At 44.8% G+C, this 22,417-nt stretch overlaps 1 protein-coding gene across 7 annotated transcripts in view; it reads right to left on the reverse strand.

Moving 5' to 3' along the window:
• Positions 1 to 4,739: 4,739 nt before the first annotated feature.
• The window catches only part of CBX1 (chromobox 1), an 80,965-nt gene continuing 63,287 nt past the window's right edge, over positions 4,740 to 22,417 (reverse strand). For all 7 annotated transcript variants that reach the window (XM_033917471.1, XM_033917472.1, XM_033917470.1 and 4 more), the window contains one exon: positions 4,740 to 5,905. In XM_033917471.1, the coding sequence (XP_033773362.1) occupies positions 5,761 to 5,905 (145 nt within the window). In that variant the 3' untranslated portion in view covers positions 4,740 to 5,760. The remainder of the gene's footprint in view (positions 5,906 to 22,417) is intronic.

Here is a 22,417-nt window from a genome sequence, read left to right on the forward strand (position 1 = left end):
CGGCGACCAGTATTGGACACAGTACTCCAGATGTGGGCGCACCATTGCTAGATACAGTGGCAGGATAACTTTCTTCGTTCTGGTAGTGATACCTTTTTTGATAATGCCCAACAGTTTGTTCGCTTTCTTTGAGGCCGCTGCACATTGTGCCGCCGGCTTCATTGTTTTATCCACCAATACCCTCGGGTCTTTTTCTAGGTTTCCTTCCCCCAGTACCCTCCCTCCCATCGTATAGCTGTACATGGGGGTTCCCCTTCCCAATATGCAAGACCTTACATTTCTCCACATTGAAGCTCATCTGCCATCTTTTTGCTTACTCACTCAGTTTGTTCAGGTCGCCCTGCAGTTCATTGCATTTCTCAACAGTTCTGACCCTGCTGGAGAGTTTTGTGTCCTCATTGTCCTTTACTGATATTCCCCTGGCTCCCCTCCAAAATTCAAATAATCATATTGGCTTGTCCTCTTCCTCGACTCCTCTCCCTGGAGTGCAACATTGGAAGAGGGGAAGCAATGAAATCAGCAGCTACTGGCTCTGATTGGGGATTCCCCTACAATTAGCTCAGCCGGCTCAAAAAACCCCCATTCACAAGAGGGATGTCTAGTACTTCCTCCTGCCTACCTCAATGGGTCAACAAAAGTCCAGCAGGAGAGATGCCCTACTCACTCCTGCCTGAATGACCTTGAAACTCCCCTCCCTACCTTGACTAGAGTCTAGAATCTAGATTGGAACGAAGACCGTCAAAAGTGATGCTTTCTCTTTTGCCAGCAGGCCTGCCTCTTCAAAATGGTGAGCCTTCCCAGTTTTCCCTGGGAAGCACTAGGAGGGGTCTAAAGCCCTGATTGGCCTAGGTGTCCAAGGACTCTCCTACTTCATAAGCACCCTGTTCCTTGGCCTAGTAGTGGAAAATCTGAAGGACTTATCTGAATTACAAAACCTGCTGCTCAGTTTTAGGTACTGAACTAATGTCCATCCACAGAGTATGGAAGTCCTCAGCACACTCATTTTAATGAAATGAGAACACAAAGTTCCTTTGGGAGGAAGGAAAGGACTGCCTGGGTTGAAAGCCTGGCTCTGCTTATAGTGTAAGAGAAAAAAAGAAATGCAGGGGTAACTTGTTCAAATGAAAATTACTATCGAGTGACTAAAGAGGTCAATAGAATAAAAAATAAAGTCACCACTGATTCATCAATACACTTAGAAAACTTATTTTATGTTTAGAACTCTGCTCAGAGACATGAAGGCTGATTACTCGGCCTCACCTACCAATCATTGCAGTGTTCAAAAAAAGACGTGCACGTTTCGTGGCTGCGTCAGGGAACCGACAATACAGCTGGATTTAGAGCTGGTAGTGAAGTCACATGCAATTGAAAAGCTAGGTCTCTCAGAAAAATATTTCTTCTCAAATGTCTCAAACTGTATTGTCTTATTTTGGAGTATTTACTATTTAACTTTTTTAAACTTTTTTTTTAGCTTTTTTAACTTTTTTTGTACCCATCCACTCAACTGAAAACAGTGATTCATAAATTATCTCTCTAAAAACAGTATTAAATCTTCAGCACACGCAACTTATCTACAGGCAGTGCATAATCTCAGAAAATCGCCACTTATCTGCAGGCAGTGCTTGATCTAGGAAGAATGCCCAAACTTGATCTGGAGAGAATGCCAACGCGGCCAGCATTTCGCGGGATTAAGCTCTTATCCGCTGCATCAGGGCCAGGGTTGAGGCATTACGAATTTCTACATACAAAAGAATATGAAGTTACATGCTTATCTAAAAGCTTTCATCCTAACAACAAACCAAACTGTTACTTACTTCGCAACTATATCATGTCCACAAAACAAGATGGTGACAGCATCTGTTTTATACATTCAGATACGTATTGACGTCAAAATCCTCTATACATCTTATTGGTACAGAACTATTTTAAACACCCAACACCCGGAAGATACAATTAAAGAATCCTAAAAAGAGTGTTGCCATGCCATGTTTTTGTTTAAACCATTCGGATATAAAGTATCCAAACGGTTAATCCAACGTTGTTCATGTTGGGCCAGATATCGCCTAAAGTTGTCTCCTCTTATTCCTGGTTTTAAAACTTCTATGACTATCGCACAAAGTGTCATAAAATAATGTTCTTTTTCAATATAGTGTTTTGCTGAAAGAGCCCCCATATTATGATTTTTAATGTTACTTTTATGTTCTGCGAGGCGAATATTGAACTTTCTCGATGTTTGCCCCACATATATAAGATCACAAGGGCATTTAAGAACATACACTACCCCTTGCGTTTTACAATTTGAAGTATGGTTCAGGATGAATTCTTTTTTATGTCTAGGATTGCAAAATTTCTTAGTGCATATCATTATCTCACACATCTGACAGTTCTCACAGACTTCGTGCGATTGTCATAGAAGTTTTAAAACCAGGCATAAGAGGAGGCAACTTTAGGCGATATCTGGCCCAACATGAACAACGTTGGATTAACCGTTTGGATACTTTATATCCGAATGGTTTAAACAAAAACATGGCATGGCAACACTCTTTTTAGGATTCTTTAATTGTATCTTCCGGGTGTTGGGTGTTTAAAATAGTTCTGTACCAATAAGATGTATAGAGGATTTTGACGTCAATACGTATCTGAATGTATAAAACAGATGCTGTCACCATCTTGTTTTGTGGACATGATATAGTTGCGAAGTAAGTAACAGTTTGGTTTGTTGTTAGGATGAAAGCTTTTAGATAAGCATGTATCTTCATATTCTTTTGTATGTAGAAATTCGTAATGCCTCAACCCTGGCCCTGATGCAGCGGATAAGAGCTTAATCCCGCGAAATGCTGGCCGCGTTGGCATTCTCTCCAGATCAAGTTTGGGCATTCTTCCTAGATCAAGCACTGCCTGCAGATAAGTGGCGATTTTCTGAGATTATGCACTGCCTGTAGATAAGTTGCGTGTGCTGAAGATTTAATACTGTTTTTAGAGAGATAATTTATGAATCACTGTTTTCAGTTGAGTGGATGGGTGCAAAAAAAGCTAAAAAAAAAAGTGAAATAGTAAATACTCCAAAATAAGAAAGAATGAAGTAGAGTGAGAATTTATGATAATCAAATTTAACTTCTCAACAGTCTAAATGAAAGTTCACGATATTGTAAAAAAAAAAAAAAAAAAGTTTATAAATAAGTTTAGTACTACTGCTGAGAAAGTTGGGGTTTTACAAAACGGGTTTTTGGCCAATGACTGGAGCAAGGCACATTCAAATTACGCTGAACAATCTTGATTGTGCATGGGCTCAATTTCTGAGGCCTTTCCCTGTATAAACCTGAAAAGGTTCTTTTTGTCATATATATGTACCTCTCCTAGATGAGTGGAATTTAAACATTGACCTGTAACAATGTAACCAAATATTTAAAGCTGTCTCATATTTCCCTCGACCCCCCCCAACTCGAGTTTAATGAATTGGAACTTCTTCAGGAGGGGCCACTGTTCGTGGGACTCCCACACCCGAACAGACTGACAGCGCAAGTGAACGACCAAGTGTCCCCTCCTGAAGAAGCTCGAATTCGTGAAACTTGAGTTTGTGGTCAAGGAAAATATGAAGACAGCTTTAAATATTTGGTTACATTGTTGCAGGACCGGAGCAATTGTGGGATTTACCGTGTGAAATTGTGATTTACCGTGTGAAAAGCTGTGGATAGATCAAGAAGCATGAGGATGGAGTAGAGGCCTTTGGATGGTCAGTGTAGACTTTTGTAAGGGCAGTTTCTGTAGAATGAAGAGGGCGCAAGCCCAATTGAAGCGGGTTAAGGACAGCTTGAAATTAAGTCACGACAATGGCGGTGAACAGCATGTTCAAATAAGCGATGTCGAAGCTTAGTTTCCATCTGCTGGTAGGAGTGCATAATACCCCTCTGTGTCAGTCTAGAGTAGGGGTCTCAAAGTCCCTCCTTGAGGGCCGCAATCCAGTCGGGTTTTCAGGATTTCCCCAATGAATATGCATGAGATCTATTTGCATGCACTGCTTTCAATGCATATTCATTGGGGAAATCCTGAAAACCCGACTGGATTGTGGCCCTCAAGGAGGGACTTTGAGATCCCTGGTCTAGAGGGATGCTATGGAAATCAGAGGCTATTGCTGAAGACATTGGTCCTGATGCTGATCTGAAGCCACTCCTACAGAAGACGTGCTGTTCCTAGAGTTAATCTAAGGCTACCAGTGCTGTTAGTTTGGAAAATGCACTGCATGGCTGCTCCTAGTGCCTATCTCGCTCTGTTCTACTGCCCTCTCTGCTCCCCTCAAGCTGCAGTCCCTTAAGACCAAACTTCTTCCCAATCCTCCAAGAACTGTATTAATTTAAATTCCAGATCTTTAAAATTTGTTTTAGAAAATGGGGGAGGCGGAATCCTAAGAGGTAGGAGGAAAAATAGAAAAGGAGAGCAGGAGGGGAGGGAAGGGAAGGGACCTGAACTGGCTCATCTGGGCCCAGCAGTCATCAGCAACCAAATTCCAGAGAAATGCTGTGCAGGATAGGCTATCTACTATTTGTTGGTGGTTGCATGGTGCATTATTGAAAGGCAGCAGCTTACAAGCCTTCATTCTCTGCCACCATCTATTGGTAAAGAGATATAACCCATGTGTTCTGAATTAGTCTGGTAGATAAGGAAGGACTGATTTGGATATCTATAAAGAAACCTGTAGTAAAGGGCTTACTTTTAATACAACAATTTAACTCAAATGCCTATTAAAAATCTAAAATTTTATTAGGACAAGAGACTGACAAAGAGGTGGGTAAGAAGTTCAGAGCTCACATTTTACTCTACATTTAAACAAAGTTTTCACAAAACTCGAAGACATGCTTAAAAAATTAAGAAAGGTTTGTACAACACTGTTCTGAATATACTGCCCTCCTAAGAAAATGGGGTTTGAAGGTTTGGCTATTCTAAAATGTGGTAGCAAATGATCTTTTCATAATTCCTGTTATCAAAACAGTAGTAAAGTTGCTACTGTCTCGGCACTTCCAGAGTCAGCCTAGTGCTCTGTCTGGAATCATGAATGGGGTAGAGAGAAGCAAGGCACCCCGGAACCTGCCCTTCTCTTATTCAAAACACTACAGTAACAAACACAACTCTGGCTCAAGTTTAAAAAAAAGAAACTAAAAAGGAACATGGTGCAGCTGTTATTCAGGGGTCATGTCTCCCCCCAAATAACCCATAGTTTTAAAAGTGTTTTAGGCTAATGACCCAGGATCCTGCAAATAGCTTGTCTATTTTGACTGCATTGCCAGCCAAATAATTTAATGTATTTCCTTTATTTTTCTCTTCCCCATATGATAAAAACAGTTATGTTCCCCCCAACCCCACCCTTGGTATCCCAGTGATAGCCAAAAACTACATACATGCTACTTGGTAAAAACGCAGAGTTTGTTTTTAACACTATTAGGAAAGTGGCTGAGATGGTCTTTGAAGGTTGCAGTATCTCTCTGCTGTCCCTTGGCACTCAGAACATTATACCATCTCACCAAGGTCCTTTGTTCCTTCATAGAAGGGTATTCTCCATCACAATAGTGGTGTGCTGAAACACTCAGCACATGTAGATGCTTCCAAGGCCCTAGTTCTTAGGAGAATCCTAAAAGAAACTGAAGAGCACACACTGCAGGAAAGCACCTCGGCTGTCCCAGGGCACAGAACCATACTGTATCTTCAAAGAGCCAACCCAGTAGTGCTTACGTGGAGCTTCCAGGTTGCCCATCCACAATCTGAAAATTAATTTTTCTCCTCTTTCTTGTCCTCCTCCTCTGATGGGTAGGAATGCCACGTCAGCCTCTCTTCGTAAAAAGAGATCACTACCTGTGGGCACTTCATGTTAGCTTCCTTGGCGGGAACCAGATCAGCCTCATCAGAATTCTTCCTGCATGCAAAAAAATAAAACAAACCACCACAACCCTGTGTAAGTTGTCAAAAATAAGGGCTCTGAAAGCACAACCACTTACACACCCAGAATGGAGTACAACTGTGTGTGAAAACACAAGTTACAAACGAGGACTGCTCCAGTGCTGTCAAGCGGAAGATCTGTGTGTGGTTTCCAAGTCTAGTTTACAGCTATCACATTCAACACCCTCTCTCCAGACCATCACTGCACAGAAATGATTGGCAAGGGAAAGAATGCAGGACATTGCAGTTTCTGTAGAGACTAGTTCTAATTGAGCCAGAATTCCCTCGGACCAATATTGGACCCGATGGCAGTCAACATCCCTCCTGCCATTAGTGGGTCATGGGGGGAGGGCGCTTTTTTTTGACAGGTCTGCCCCTGTCTTTTATTCATTTTTTTTTAAATGGGGCAGATATTTTGCATGTGTAACACATGGAAAATAAATGAATAAAAATGACAGGCAGACCTGTCAAAAAACCGGCAGACCTGTCGGTAACACAGTTACCGACAGATCTGCTGCAGCAGCTGGGTTTTAGGATAGTAAAACCCGATTCAAAATAACCAAGCAATTGTTAGTGAATCAATCGCTTGGCTATTTTGCATGGGGTTTTACTAATTTGCATGGGTTGGATCAGATAGGAGATTGATTGGGCAGCACTTTAGTGAATTGGGTCAGGGAACGATTGCAAAACCAGTAAAACTGGTTTTACATTCATCGGTACTGAATTGAAGATTTAGTGAATCTAGCCCTAAGAAAGCAAAGCAGAGGCATTTAAAGATCACCTCTTCATGCAGGAAAATCAATAATAATATAACAGGAAAGCACAGTTACTTACCGTAACAGGTGTTATCCAGGGACAGCAGGCAGATATTCTCACGAATAGGTGACGTCACCATGGAGCCCTTGGTACGGACCACTCTAAGAACTTATAAAGTTCTTGATGCCCGCACCGCGCATGCACGAGTGCCTTCCCACCCGACGGAGGCGCGCGGTCCGTCAGTTAAGATAAGCCAGCTAAGAAGCCAGCTCGGGGATGTGGGAGGGTTGTGAGAATATCTGCCTGCTGTCCCTGGATAACACCTGTTACGGTAAGTAACTGTGCTTTATCCCAGGACAAGCAGGCCGATATTCTCACAAATGGGTGACCTCCAAGCTAACAGAATGGGATGGTGGGAAAGTTGGCCATTAAGAAAATAAATTTTGTAACACATATTGGCCAAAGTGCCCATCCTGCCTGGAGAAAGACCCCAGACAGTAGTGAGAAGTAAAGGTATGAACTGAGGACCAGGTGGCAGCCTTGCAGATCTCCTCAATAGGAGTAGACCTGAGGAAAGAAACAGAGGCTGCCATAACTCAAACTTTATGGGCTGTGACACAGCTCTCCAGTGTCAGTCCGGTCTGAGCATAGCAGAACGAAATGCAGGCGGCAAGCCAATTGGAAATCGTTCTCTTGGAAATAGGCTGTCCCAACTTATTTGGATCAAATGAGAGAAAAAGTTGGGGAGAGGTTCTGTGCGGCTTTGTACGATCCAAGTAATAAGCCAAAGCACGTTTACAGTCTAAAGTATGTAAAGCTTGTTCCCCAGGGTGAGAATGAAGTTTTGGAAAAAACACAGGAAGAACAATAGATTGATTGAGGTGAAAGTCAGAGACAACTTTAGGTAGAAACTTTGGATGAGTATGGAGAACCACCTTATCGTGATGAAAACCTGTAAAAGGTGGATCCACAACTAGTGCATGCAACTCACTGACCCTCCTAGCAGAGGTGAGAGCAATAAGAAAAACCACTTTCCAGGTAAGAAACTTGAGAGGAGCCGTGTCCATTGGTTCAAACGGAGGCTTCATCAAACTGGAAAGAACCACATTAAGGTCCCAGACTACAGGTGGAGGCCTGAGAGGTGGTTTCACATTGAAAAGGCCCTTCATGAATCTGGATACCAGAGGATGAGCGGTAAGAGGTTTGCCCTGCTCTGGCTCATGAAAAGCAGTAATAGCACTGAAATGGACTCTAATAGATGTAGACTTAAGACCAGAGTCCGACAGAGAAAGGAGATAATCCAGCACCGATTCCACTGCCAAGGAAGTTGGATCATGATGATGAAGTAAACACCAGGAAGAAAACTGAGTCCACTTTTGTTGATAACATTGCTGAGTGGCCGGTTTCCTGGAAGCATCAATAATTTGACAAACAGGCTGAGACAGGAGTAATCGAGTAGAAGTCAGCCCGAGAGAAACCAAGCTGTCAGGTGTAGAGATTGAAGGTTGGGATGTAGAAGGGATTGCTGATTCTGAGTAAGCAGAGTAGGAAACACTGGAAGTAGTATGGGTTCCCTGGAACTGAGTTGTAGGAAGGAAAACCAATGTTGTCTGGGCCACCGTGGAGCAATGAGAATCATGGTGGCTGACTCCCTTTTGAGTTTGAACAGAATTCTCAATATGAGAGGAAGTGGAGGGAAGGCATATAGAAACCGACCTGTCCAATCCAGTAGAAATGCATCCGCCACCAGACAGAGAGGAGAGTAAAGTCTGGAGCAAAACTGGGGCAGCTGATGATTGTGAGGAGCTGCAAATAAGTCCACCTGCAGTGTGCCCCATTGAGTAAATACTGATTGGAGAGTGAGAACGTTGAGAGTCCATTCGTGAGGTTGAAGAATTCTGCTGAGGTTGTCTGCTAGAGAATTCTTTTCGCCTTGAATGTATACTGCTTTCAGGAACAGATGACGAGCTGTCGCCCAGGACCAAATCTTTTGAGCCTCCTGACACAACAGGAAAGAACCCATGCCTCCATTTTGTTGATGTAATACATTGTTACTTGATTGTCTGTGCAAAGGAAGACTTGAGGAGAGAGATGTTGAAATGCCTTGAGGGCATAAAACATCGCCCTGAGTTCCAGAAAACTGATGTGAAATTTTTGCTCGTTGACAGTCCAAAAACCCTGAGTTTGTAGACTGTCCATATGTGCACCCCAGGCATAAGGGGATGCGTCTGTAGTGATGATCTTGTGATGAGGTGGCAAATGAAAAAGGAGACCTTTGGAAAGATTGGAGGAGGTCATCCACCAACGCGGAGACTGCAGAAGAGACGATGTGACGGATATGTGCTTCGAGAGGCGATCCTTGGCTTGAGACCACTGGGACGCTAGAGTCCATTGAGGAGTATGCAGATGAAGTCTTGCCAGAGGTGTGACCTGGACCGTGGAAGCCATATGATCCAGAAGAACCATCATGTGTCTGGCAGAGATGGTCTGAAGAGGAAGCAATTGCTGACAGAGACAGATGAGAGTCTGAAGTCGATCTGGTGGGAGGAACGCCCTCATCAGAGTAGTGTCCAGAATTGCTCCAATGAATTTGAGACGCTGTGTTGGAATGAGATTTGATTTGGGAAAATTGACTTTGAATCCTAGAAGCTGAAGAAGAGAGATGGTTTGAGATGTTGCATGAGCCACTCTCTTAGAGGAAATCTCCTTGATTAACCAGTCGTCCAGGTATGGAAAGACCTGGAGACCATGTAACCGTAGACAAGCCGCCACCACAATGAGGCATTTTGTGAATACTCGGGGAGAAGATGTCAACCTGCAGGGAAGAACCTTGTACTGGTAATGTTGATGATGAATTTGAAACCGAAAATACTTCCGAGAGGCCGGATGCATGGGTATATGCGTGTAGGCTTCTTTGAGGTCTAGGAAGCATAGCCAATCGTTGAGATTGAGATGAGGATACAGGAGAGCTAGTGACAACATCCTGAATTTTTCTCTGACCAAGAAGTTGTTGAGAGCTCTGAGATCTAAAATGAGTCTGAGTCCTCCTGTCTTCTTGGGAACCAAGAAGTAACGGGAATAAAAACCCTTCCCCTGCTGGTCGAGAGGAACTTCTTCAATGGCATTTAGTTGAAGAGATTGTACTTCTTGAAGAAGAACGGAGGACTGTGCAGGGTCCAAAGCAGACTCTTTTGGAGGGCAGTCTGGAGGAAGAGTCTGGAAATGAAGAGTGTAACCCTGATGAACGATGGTGAGAACCCAATGGTCCGAAGTAATGAGTTCCCAATGGTTGATGAACCACTGAAGACAACCCCCTATGGGCTGAGGCAATGGATGAGAAATGTGAAGATTGGCTATGCTCCGAAGAAACAGGTCAAAAGGGCTGCTGAGATTTAGGTTGTGCAGCCGGTTGTTTCTGTTGATGTTGACAAGGCTGCTGTTGTTGAGGATGGCGTGGTCTCCGAGGTTGAGACTGAGGTTGTTGTAGGGGTCTAGCAGCAAATCTACGTTGATAATGTAGATTGTGGCCTGAAAGGACGAGTAGGTGGAAGCTTTTTCTTGTTCAAAGTATCCCACCTGGTTTCATGAGCTGAGAGCTTCTGGGTCATAGTATCTAAAGACTCACCAAAAAGCTCATTGCCCAAACAAGGAGCATTGGCCAGACGATCCTGATGATTAGCATCCAATTCAGAAACTCGAAGCCAAGCTAACCTTCTCATGGCAACAGACATGGCGGTAGCTCTGGAGGTAAGCTCAAAGGTATCATAAACAGAGCGAACCAAGAACTTTCGTAATTGTAACAAGGAAGTAATATGTTGCTGAAAAAGAGAAAGCTTTCAGTCAGGTAAATATTTCTGGAAAGCAGACACTTGTTGAATTAAATGTTTAAGGTAAAATGAGAAAAGGAAAGTATAATTTCCAGATCGATTGGCAAGCGTAGAATTTTGAAATAATCGTTTCCCAAAATGATCCATAGGAACAAAAGCATAAACACTGGCACCTGCACATTTCTTAAGAGTAGACTCAACAAGGAGAGACTCATGAGGCAGTTGTGGCTTATCAAAACCAGGAAGAGCCACCACCCTGTAAAGAAAGTCCAACTTCCGGGGAGCTCCTGGAATAGTTAATGGAGTTTCTAAATTTTTATAATAAGTCTCCCTAAGAATGTCATGAAGAGGGAGCTTAAGAAACTCCTTAGGAGGTTGATCAAAATCTAATGCATCCAAAAATGCCTTAGATTTTTTAGAATCAGATTCAAGAGAAAGCGCCTCTGACATTTACCTCAAGAACTTAGAAAAGGAGGTCTGTTCAGGCTTTGAAACAGGCTCCCTAGAAGAACCATCCTCATCTGAGGAAGCCTCTTCGGCTGTAAGAATAGATTCCTCGGAGTCTTCCCAAAGATCCGAGTCTTTCGTCTGTGGAACCTGGGAAATGGGTGTTGAAGGCTCGACATGCTTAGTCTTCCGAAGAGACTTGCCTGACTTGACCGACATCGTCTCAGGCGATGTCAATAAAGAACGATGTTGAGCCAAATCCGACATCGCACTGGAAGACAAAACTGTTGGCACTGATGACACTTTCTTAGTGGGTGTCGGTGTCAAGATGGATGTCCGCATCGATGGCTCAGACCTGGCCGATGCCACCAAAGTCGATGCCGAGACCATGTGCTCAGTCCGAGCCGACACCAGAGGAGCCGATGTCGCCATGATCGGGAGCAATAGTTTTAATTGCTCTCGTAACTGCTCTTGCAATTGCTCTTTAACCACCTCAGCAATTGTGTCCTCGAGACACTGCACTGGTACCGCTTGCTTTTTCCTCAGTACCTTAGGTGCCATTCTGCACTCCGGAGATGAGGAGGCCGATGACGAGGCACTCACCTCTATCGGAACCGAGCGTTTTTTAGCACGCCTCGAGATCGACAGGACTTGACTCACTGCAGTAATGACCTGAGGATCTGAAAGGGAGAATTCTGCGATGTCGAATGGTGCGAAGTTGACTTCGCCGAAGACTCCAACACCAGTACCGATGCCAAATCTCCTTCCATAGCGGGCCTGAATAATAATCGCTGCTGGATCTGTTGGTTTCGAAGTGTCCTTTTCTGAAGAGAAGAACAACGAGAACAGAATTCAGCCTTATGGTCTGGCCCGAGGCATTGAAGGCACCAGCAATGCAGGTCTGTGAAGGAAATCGGACGATTACACCGTCCGCACTTCTTAAACCCTGTAGATGGTCGTGACATGAAAGGGAAAACAGCCTCAGCCAAGTCGAAGGTTGAGGCACGAGGCTGAAAAGAGGCCCCGCCGGGCCGCGTGCGTAAAAGTGAAAAAGTAAAAAAAAATTTTTTTTTTAACTTTAAATAAAAGAAAAAGAAATAAGGATTAAATCCTAAGAAAAATTAAGAAAAAAGAAGTACCGCGCGAGCAAGAAGGCAGTGAAAAAGATACAAGTCAAAAAAGAGCAACTGACTAGCTCTGTCGGGCGGGAAGGCACTCGCGCATGCGCTGTGCGGGCATCAAGAACTTTGTAAGTTCTTAGAGTGGTCCGTACTGAGGGCTCCGTGGTGACGTGAGAATATCGGCCTGCTTGTCCTGGGATAACATGAACACATACAGACAGTATGTTGTGTTACAGTACACTTCCATATACTGCCTTCAAATGAAAGGAAAACAGCAAAGGAAATACAGTAATCAAATTGAACAATGAATTAAATTTAAAAATGAATTAAAAACTTTTCTTTTTAGAGATGCATTTGCAAGTTAATCTTTTATCTTATTGCTTTGTTTATTTTATTTCCCCCAATTGTCTCATTATCCTTTTGTATTTTCCTTTGATGTCTCCTCTTTTCTTTACAAATTGTATTTCATCCCTTCTTACCTTGTGTTTAACAATGTTAATTTTTAGCACATTAAGCTTATTTATTAACTGTATTGACTGTTTTGTTACCCAACATATGTAGTTTTTAAAATGTACACCGCTTAGAAACTTGGTTTAAGCGGTTAATCAAGCCATCTAATAAACTTGAAACTTGAACAAAATAAGTACATCAGAAAGACACAAAGAAGTCAATATTCAGCTGTCAGGAAGTGAGCAATCTGCTCTCCACCAACAACGTTATTCCAAGATATTCAAAACCAGGACCTGTGCAGGCTCCGGCTTTGACCATTTGGTTCTTTTTAAGCTGGCTAACACATAGCTGCTTATGTTGATGTTCAGCACTTAAGCAGTTATGGGTTATCACATAAACACAGGACAGACATTTCTGCAGTCCCATTTATGTAGTAAACCTGGCCGCTTAAGCAGCCAAGTGCTGACACTACTTCCAGAAATGCCCCCCAACACAGCTGGCTCCGATTTAGACGCTAACCGTAATATTCAGAGGCTCTTAGCAAGTTAGGTGCCACTAATATTAGCAGCTAGTTCCAAACAAGAGGCTTAACCAGTCAGTGGGCCATCTGAATCACTTTGAACATCAGGCCAAAACATGCCAGAGGTGAGACAAGTTGCCAGAAGCCTTTTCACATGATCACAATAATATGTAGTCCCTGCAAGTTAACAGTTGCATTTCTTAGAAAATTATCTTAGCTCTAGAGATGGGTGAAAGAGAAAGCAAAGTTACTTATCTGTAGCAAGCATTCTGCAGCAGGTTCAATAGCCTTACATGTGGGATGATACCATCTAATGGAGCCCATGCTGAAATGCTCTCCAGCTTGTTTACAACAAATTTTTAGAAAGTTGCACCATTCATGCATGTGTGTCTTCCTGCCTGCCACCACTGCATGGGACCTAGCTGAGTTCTACCAGCTTTTAAAAGTTCAACTCCAGTAGTGGAGGGGAGAGTATGTAAGGCAATTAATCCTGCTGTCCTCGGAGGACACCTGCTACAAGTATGCGTTCCAATTGCAAAGTGTAACCCACCTGGCAATTTTTTAAACTCACTATTCTGAGGTTATAAGGGGCTACTTTTCTTGGAAAAAATTCAGCTTCCTTCCTACTGGAAGGTCATCTGGGATAGTTAAAGGGATCGAGGTTATGCTCTGCTGGAGCTAGTCCAAACTTGTTAATGGGTTTGCCTGGGAGCTGGTTGGGATTTTTGGGCCCTCTGTTTTGGATAAGCGTGAGGTCCCTGTGTGGTTTGGGAACAGTGGGAGGGTGGAGTATACCTACACCTTTGAGAATAGTAAAATCTTCACTGCCCTTCCCCCCCCCCACTACCTTCTGGAAGAGGATGAGCCATGAGTGGGCCTGAAGAGAGTCTTAAGCATGTCCAAATATTGCTTGATGACAATAGCAGCCTCTTGTATCCTCTCTCCAAAGAGATTCTCTCTATGGCATGGTATGTTCACCAGCTTTCCCTACATTTCTGGCCTGAGGTTTGAGGCCCTACAGACATGAAACCTATGCACACCAATATCCATTGCAGAGGATCTGAACACAATATCAAAAATATACAGTGATATGAAAAAGTCCCCTCACCCCTGAGTTACCTATTATTGCAGATACAATACATGTCACACTGAACAGTTGATTTAGTAACTAAGGGGGCAGCTATTTTATCATGAGTGATGATAGTGTTGGATAATTGTGTGCCTTTAATAAATGAAGTAATTTTTTAAAAGATTAGGTTCTTACCTAGCTAATATCTTTTAAGAACATAAGATTTGACGCTGCTGGGTCAGAACAGTGGTAGCATAGCTTAAGCAGAGACCATCGTAGGCTTTTTGGCTCTGAGATGAATAGCAATCACTAGCTCCGAGTGTCCTTTGTGCGCTAACACCGCATGCTCAAGAGCCATCCCATAAGAGCAAAGAGATCCCAAGCTTCTATAACCACTGACCCCTGAAAAAAGAAGGTCCGGCTGTATCCACAGTCAGACTTCTACCCCTCTGAAGACGCACTAGATCTGCATACCACGGTCTGTGTGGCAAATCTGGTGCCACGAGAATGCTTTCCCCAGATGGTTTGTAATCCTGTGGAGTATCCGCCCTATCATGGGCTATGGAGAAAACATGTTCAAGAGCTTGTTATTTAGCAATGGCTGGAACAGAGCAACCAGACATGTGCTTCTGAGCTCGAATCTTTGACTGAAGAAGTGGTCCACCTTCTTGTTTCTTGCTGTCCCATCATATTGAATGCTGGGCGACCCCAGCGACGAACAATGGAATGGAAGGCTGTGGCACACAGTTTTCATTCTGCCAGATCCAGTTTCTGCTGAGGAAATCAGCCTCGACATTGTCCATTCCCACTACATGCCCACCGAAACAGTAAACGGGCCTCCAGAATCAGCTACACACTGAAGACTCGGACTACTTGTCCCTCCAGACTCCAGCTTCTGCAGTGCCAAGTGTATGGCTCGAAGCTCCAATCTGTTGATTTATCACTTCTTTGGGAGGCCGACCAACACCACTGGATCAGGTGTCCATTGCAGAGAGCTCTCCAGCTGAACAAGCTGGCATCCATCGTCACAACTGATAACGCCCGTGGGCGAAGCCACCAGCCCATACTGGCACGAGATTCCAGATACTTTTGAAGTAGGTCGCAAAATGAAAGCTGTAATTCAGGACTCGAGAAGCCATCATCGAGTTCTGGTAGATGTGCCTGCCAAATCTGTCCATGGTTTTGCCCTCCCGGCCAGGAGGGGTGGAGGCATAGACCTGGGAGGGATGAGACCGCTTCAGGGAGGATTCAACCAATAGGGACTGGTGAGAGAGCTGCGCCCTGTCGAAGCCCTTATGGTGCACCGTGCAGTACCTAGCATCCAACTTCCCTGGAACCGCAGGGATGGAGTATGGGGTCTCAAAGCATCTCATGAAAGTCTGGTCCAGAAGCTTATGTAGAGGCAGACGGAGAGACTCAGCAGGAGGTTGGGGAAGATGCATCATCTCCAGATATTCCTTAGAAAACTTGGAACCCGAATCCAGGGTGATGTCCAGATCCACCACCATCTGCCTCAGGAAGGACGAGAATGACAACTGGTCCGCCAGGGCTAGGCCTCGAGATGGGCTCGAAGAAGATGAGGCGGCCTGGTCCACCGAGGCCGAGGACCGGCAAGGGGAGAACGAACCCCCGCAGTCCTCGAGTTCTGGCATAGGAGGAGGAGGAGGCGAGTACTCCGGGGAAAACTCCCGAAAAGGTTGTTTTCGATGAGGCGAGGCGTGTCTCGATGAATGCCTCGATGAATTCCTCGATGAATGCCTCGATCGACGACCGGAGCTGTGTCGAAAAGCAGACCTCGAGCGTCGAGGCAAGAGAAGTCCAGACGAGGCAGCCAACGAGTAGATGGGACTGGAGGCTGTGGATCGAAGCAGCAGAGGCTGAGACGAAACCCCCCGAGGCGCTCCCCAAGGCTCGAGGCTCGGCATCGCGGAGGAAGTCTCCGGTCCAGGCAAGCCATGCATCGAGGGTATCGGTTCCAAAGGTGGCATGGGCAAAGACTCTGCTCCTTGCGAGACATGCCCCGAAGCCAGACCAGACACTCGTCGAGACTCTGCTCCCATCAGCGAGAGTGTGCGCCGAGGAGGCACCAGAGGCGGCTCGACCTCGCGGGAGGCTTCCGCGTGCTCAGGCTGGATCTGGGAGAGAAGCGTCGGCCCAATCTTAGTAAAGAGCTCGACAAATCGCTTCTCCATCATGGCATGGAACGAAGCCGGCAAAGAGGGATCCGCATCAGCAATGGGACCTCCCGCACGGACATCGCTAACTCGGCCGCCAGGGGGCTTGGACTTAGAAGCCTTGGGCACCTTGAGCACCACTGGAGGAATGGGAGGCTGCGCTACCTGACCTGAGGAGACAGTGGAAGGCACCTCAGCAGGCGTCGGAGTCGAAGCTGGCATGAACGAGGCAGGCTTGAGCAGACTCAAGGCCGAAGATGTTGAAGCGGAAGTCGAAGGCGTGGCGCTCTGCGAAGAGGGCAGCTCTTGGGACACCTCCATGCTAAACAGCGACTCCCACAAAAAACAGTGACGCTTAAACGCACGTGCTGTAAGTGTGGAGCAAGACCGGCATGATTTCGGAAGATGTTGAGGCCCCAGACACTGAAGACAGCGTCGATGAGGGTCCGTCAACGAAATTGCGCGCTGGCACTTGACACACTTTTTAAAACCGGTAACAGGCCGGGACATAGGCCGAAAAAGCTCCGCCGCAAGATTGAAGCCACGATCAAAATAAATTTTTTTTAAAAAAAAAAAACAAGAAAACGCAACGTGAGCCAACGATAATGAGCCCAAAAAAACCTCAAAACCGCGGGCACAGAAGGCACAAGTAAAGGAACTTTGCGCAGAGAGTTTCGAAGGCAAACTTCTCAGCTCCGCAAAAGAGAAAGAACTGAGGAGACATGCTTGGTGCATCGGGCGGGAAGGCACTCGCGCATGCGCGGTGTGGGCAACTCGAAACTTCTAAGAATTTCTACAAACAAGTATGCTTGTGAGATATCCACATCGGGGCTCCGTTGGATGATGTCACCCACTAGTGAGAATACCTGCCTGCTTGTCCTGGGATAAGATGAGAGAATGCAGATATGCTTGTCAAATCCATAGAAGCCAGAAATTCCCCCAGCACCACCACTAAATGACTGACCACACTGTCTCCATGCAAAAGTGCAGAACTTTCAGTGCTGCATTTATATGCATGAGATTCAGAATGGGTCTCCAACCTTTTGAGCCTTTCTTGGGCACAATGAAGTATTTGGAGTATTTGCCTGAGCCCAAATCCTCAGACGGCATGGGCTCTATGACCTGAATATCTATCAGTCTCTGAACTAGCTGAGACCTTGCTTGCCTTCTCCAGGCACACCGCTGAAGAGTCTACAATCTAGTCTGCTAAGGGCTGGGCAAATCTGAGCTTGTAACTGCTCTGAATAAAAGCCAGTGCCAAATGGTCTGACAAGGTCTGTGCTCAGGCCTCTGACAGCTGTCCTCCTATCCAAGAGCCATCCCCCTATCTTCATGGGAACAGATCTGGACCTGGTGTCATTGTGTTTTTTTGGAGGCTGAAGTGGAATGAGACCTGGAGGCTTGGTTGTGCAGGGTCCTGAAAATCTCTGTCTTGATCCCTGGTAGGATCTCTTAGATGAGGCTTCTCCTGAGTATTGCCGAAAGTGTCTGTAGCCACAAAAATTTGACCGCCTCTTGAGGTTTGTGATCTGCTGTCAGATAAGAGATCTAGGCCAACGATTACCATGCTAGCCATAAGATCATCCAGACCCTTTCCGAACATTTACCTCTTGAAAGGAAGTCTGCTGAGGGTAGCCTTGGTGGTAGAATCTCCCACCCATTGCCTGATCCAGATCATTCTGCAGGCTAAGATAGAAAGACTCCTGGCTAGCGTGCAGAAGGAAAAACTAAAGGGGGAAGCAAAACCCTCTAGTGAAAGAGGAGGTATTAAAAAGATGGAGTGGATTCCATCTTCACAGCTCACGAGCATAGAGAGAATACCCTATCGTTCCGAATTACACACCTATTGCACTAGAAAGACTGTTATGTGTTTACTCAGGTTTCCCTTGTGTAATATTACATTTTAAACAATCAGAAACCATTTAGTGCGACATATATGCAATAATAGGGGAAATCAAGAGGTGAAAAAAACCTTTTCCAAATCACTTTAAAGTCATCTTGTCCATTTATTTTCCACACACTTGCTCTTTGGTTACTAGCTGACAGTTCATTGGCCTTCTCCTGAGAGTGTGTCAGCAAACTCTGCCACACAGTGCAGAATATTCTACAAGTGCATGCTCACGAAGAGCTGCTAAGAAGCTATGCAAGCTGTAAGCACAACATTCAAATAAAACAAAACTTTATACCAAAATATTCTAAAGTTCTCACTTCCTTCCCTGGGGGCACTAAGGAGTGAATCTTCATACTCTTGAGAGCAGATTTGAATCCTAGAGCCATAGAGTCAACTTTCTTGTTTGCTAGATGTACGGAGGGGTAGGGTCATGTGTCTGTGAACAGGCACTGTTGTAGCTTTTTAAGAAGGCTCATCTGCCCTGGCCTCATATTCAGTCTACAAAGGAAATGGGATGGACTTAGCCTCAACAAAATCATGGAACCGGAAGAGATTTGCAACTGTCATGTAGTGGGAGGATTCTGAAGACAGACTAGTAGACCCTTCCACTAAGAAGACCCCTGTTCTCCTTCAGATAACTAGGAGTGCTAAGACTGACCTATGGAAATACTCTGCAGGAGATATTTGAGAGTCGCCGCCTGGGGAAGCTTACTCTTTTGATGGGCTAGAGATCAACACCAGTGCAGCCTACACCAACCTTGATGCCCTTTGCGGCCTCAATGTTGATGTATCTTTTGCAGGCTATATCACTTCAAGCCTCAGTATTGATGCACTTAAAGCTGTAGTTTTTCCTTGGGCAAAGAAGCACTTCATACAATCTTCAAACTTCATGAGTTGCTCCTTGAAGGCTGCCATCGACAAAGACTGGGACAATACAGTTGGAGCAGCCATGTCCCTCTTCAGGTATATTGAAGTTCTTTAGAGACTGCTGCACCCCTTCCAATGCCAAGGAGGATAAGTGGTCCTCAAGTAAGGGGTGCTTCAAGGGCACTGATGATCTCAATGCTCTCAGTACCACTTTTTGAAGAGGATCGATGTTGGCGCACCTGCCCTCTGCTCAACATCCAGCATCTTTGTCCCTCAGTGCCAATGAGGATGAGAACAAATCCTTCCTCCTCCTCCTTGGGTGAGGTTCAGAAAATGCCCTGCCCTTATGATGCTCAATGTCGAGGATAATTGATGCATTCTTAATGTCAATGCTTGACTTTAGAAAACAGATAAAAACACAACTATTTAACAGGCTAGAATCTTAATGTTGTTTATTCTTTTAACCTAACTTTTTATCCTTTTTTAAATTGTCTGTATTTCTTTATATAGTTTTTTATTTTTCTGAATCTTCAGAAGATTTTAATCTGATATATGCATTTGCAATGTATGCATTGCGCTTGATTGTTGTGAACATAGAAACATAGAAATCGACGGCAGATAAGGGCCACGGCCCATCCAGTCTGCCCACCCTAGTGACCCTCCCCTGCCTTTACTTTGCTAATAGATCCCACGTGTCGATCCCATTTGGCCTTAAAATCAGGCACGCTGCTGGCCTCAATCACCTGAAGTGGAAGACCATTCCAGCGATCTACCACTCTTTCGGTGAAAAAGAATTTCCTGGTGTCACCGTGCAGTTTCCCGCCTCTGATTTTCCACGGGTGTCCTCTTGTTGCCGTGGGACCCTTGAAAAAGAAGATTTCTTCTTCCACCTCAATGCGGCCTGTGAGATACTTGAACGTCTCGATCATGTCTCCCCTCTCTCTGCGCTCCTCGAGCGAGTATAGCTGTAATTTATCTAACGACGAAGATAAATCGTACGGGAGATCCTTCAGTCCCGAAACCATCCGGGTGGCCATTCTCTGGACCGATTCCAGCCTCAGCACATCCTTACGGTAATGCGGACTCCAGAATTGCACACAGTATTCCAGGTGCGGTCTCACCATGGATCTATACAAAGGCATGATGACTTCAGGCTTACGGCTGACAAAACCCCTGCGTATGCAACCTATGATTTGTCTTGCCTTGGAAGAAGCTTGCTCCACTTGATTGGCAGCCTTCATGTCCTCACTGACGATCACCCCTAAGTCTCGTTCTGCAACAGTTCTTGTTAGGATCTCACCATTAAGGGTATAAGTCCTGCATGGATTTTGGGTACCCAGGTGCATAACTTTGCATTTTTTGGCATTGAAGCTGAGCTGCCATGTCTTAGACCAGCTCTCTAGTAAGAGTAGATCATGCATCATATTGTCGGGCATTGAATTTTTATCTATTGTGCTTTTGCCCACTACATTGCTTAGTTTGGCGTCATCGGCAATAATGTTATCTTACCTCGGAGCCCTTCTGCCAAGTCCCTTATAAAGATATTGAACAGTATCGGGCCCAAGACAGAGCCCTAGGGTACTCCACTGATTACCTCCGTCATTTCAGAGGGGGTGCCATTCACCATTACCCTTTGAACCCTACCTCCAAGCCAGTTCCCAACCCACTTCGTCAATGTGTCGCCCAATCCTATGGAACTCATCTTGCTTAGTAACCTGCGATGAGGCACGCTATCGAATGCTTTGCTAAAGTCCAGGTATACGATGTCCAGGGACTCTCCAACATCTAGCTTCCCCGTCACCCAGTCAAAGAAGCTGATCAGGTAAATCCATGTTGACGGGGATCCCGTAGGTTCTCTTCATCCAGGATCGTATCTAATTGGTGTTTGATAAGAGTTTCCATTAGTTTGCTCACTATTGATGTGAGACTCACTGGTCTGTAGTTTGCCGCTTCTGTCTTGGAGCCTTTCTTGTGGAGTGGAATGACGTTAGCCTTCTTCCAGTCCAACGGGACGCTACTTGAACTAAGGGAGAGGTTGAAGAGCGCTGACAGCGGCTCCGCCAAAACATCACTCATCTCCCTGAGCACCCTGAACCGCCTAGAACTTTCGGGTATGGCGGTATATAAAAATAAATTATTATTATTCAATGTTAGTGGACCAGACAGATACACCAAAAACATGTTTGTGCTGTTTCTCTTAGAAACACAGAAACATGATGGCAGCTAAAGGCCAAATGGCCCATCCAATCTGCCCATCCGCAGTAACCATTATCTCTTGACCTTTGATTCCTGTTTTTGACATCTGTGAACACAAGATACAAGAGGAGGAATCATGATTGGGACCCCAAGTACTGCAAGCATCAGTTATGAGTATTTATCATGAATATGGTTCTGTTACACCTGGTATACTTTTCAAAGCCACTGGGAACTTTTGGGGTCTTGTCAAGAAAAATAAGACAGCATCAAATGACTAGATTTTTTAATTTTACCTCACATCAATAGTATGTAAACTTATGGAACCGTTGATCAAAAACAGATTGGACATGATTCTGTATGACGAAGGACTAAGGGATCCCCACCAGCATGGCTTTACGAAGGGAAGGTCTTGTCAATCCAATCTGATAAACTTCTTTGACTGGGTAACAAAAAAACTGGATGGGGGAGAATCCTTGGATATTGTGTATTTAGACTTCAGTAAGGCTTTTGATAGTGTCCCACACCGTAGGCTATTGAACAAGATGAACACGATGGGACTAGGAGAAACACTGACTTCATGGGTAGAAGACTGGCTTAGCGGCAGACTTCAAAGGATAATGGTAAACGGTATTCCCTCAAAAACGTCGGAAGTGACCAGTGGAGTGCTGAATACTATTTAATATCTTTGTAAGGGATCTGCCTCTGGGACTACGAGGCAAATTACATTATTCGCCCATGATGCTGAACTATGCAACGTTATGGGCAGCGCAGCAGAAACCGACAGCGCAACCGTGCCCGACACTATGGAGCAGAACCTACTTGAACAATGGTCCAGTACATGGCAACTGAATTTTAATGCTAAAAAATATAAGGTAATGCACCTTGGTAGCGGAAATCCATGCAGAACATACACACTGAATGGTGAAAACCTAACAAGAACTATAGCAGAACGGGACTTGGGAGTAATCATCCAGGAAGATATGAAAGCTGCCAATCAGGTGGAGAAAGCTTCAGCAAAGGCTAGACATATGCTGGGTTGCATCAGAAGGAGCTTTATTAGCCGAAAGCCTGAAGTTATACTGCCGTTATACAGATCCATGTTGAGACCTTCACCTGGAGTATTGTGTTCAGTTTTGGAGGCTACATTATCAAAAGGATGTGAAGAGAATGG

Source organism: Geotrypetes seraphini, chromosome 13 (assembly GCF_902459505.1).
Source record: "Geotrypetes seraphini chromosome 13, aGeoSer1.1, whole genome shotgun sequence".
In the NCBI taxonomy this organism is placed as follows: domain Eukaryota; kingdom Metazoa; phylum Chordata; class Amphibia; order Gymnophiona; family Dermophiidae; genus Geotrypetes; species Geotrypetes seraphini.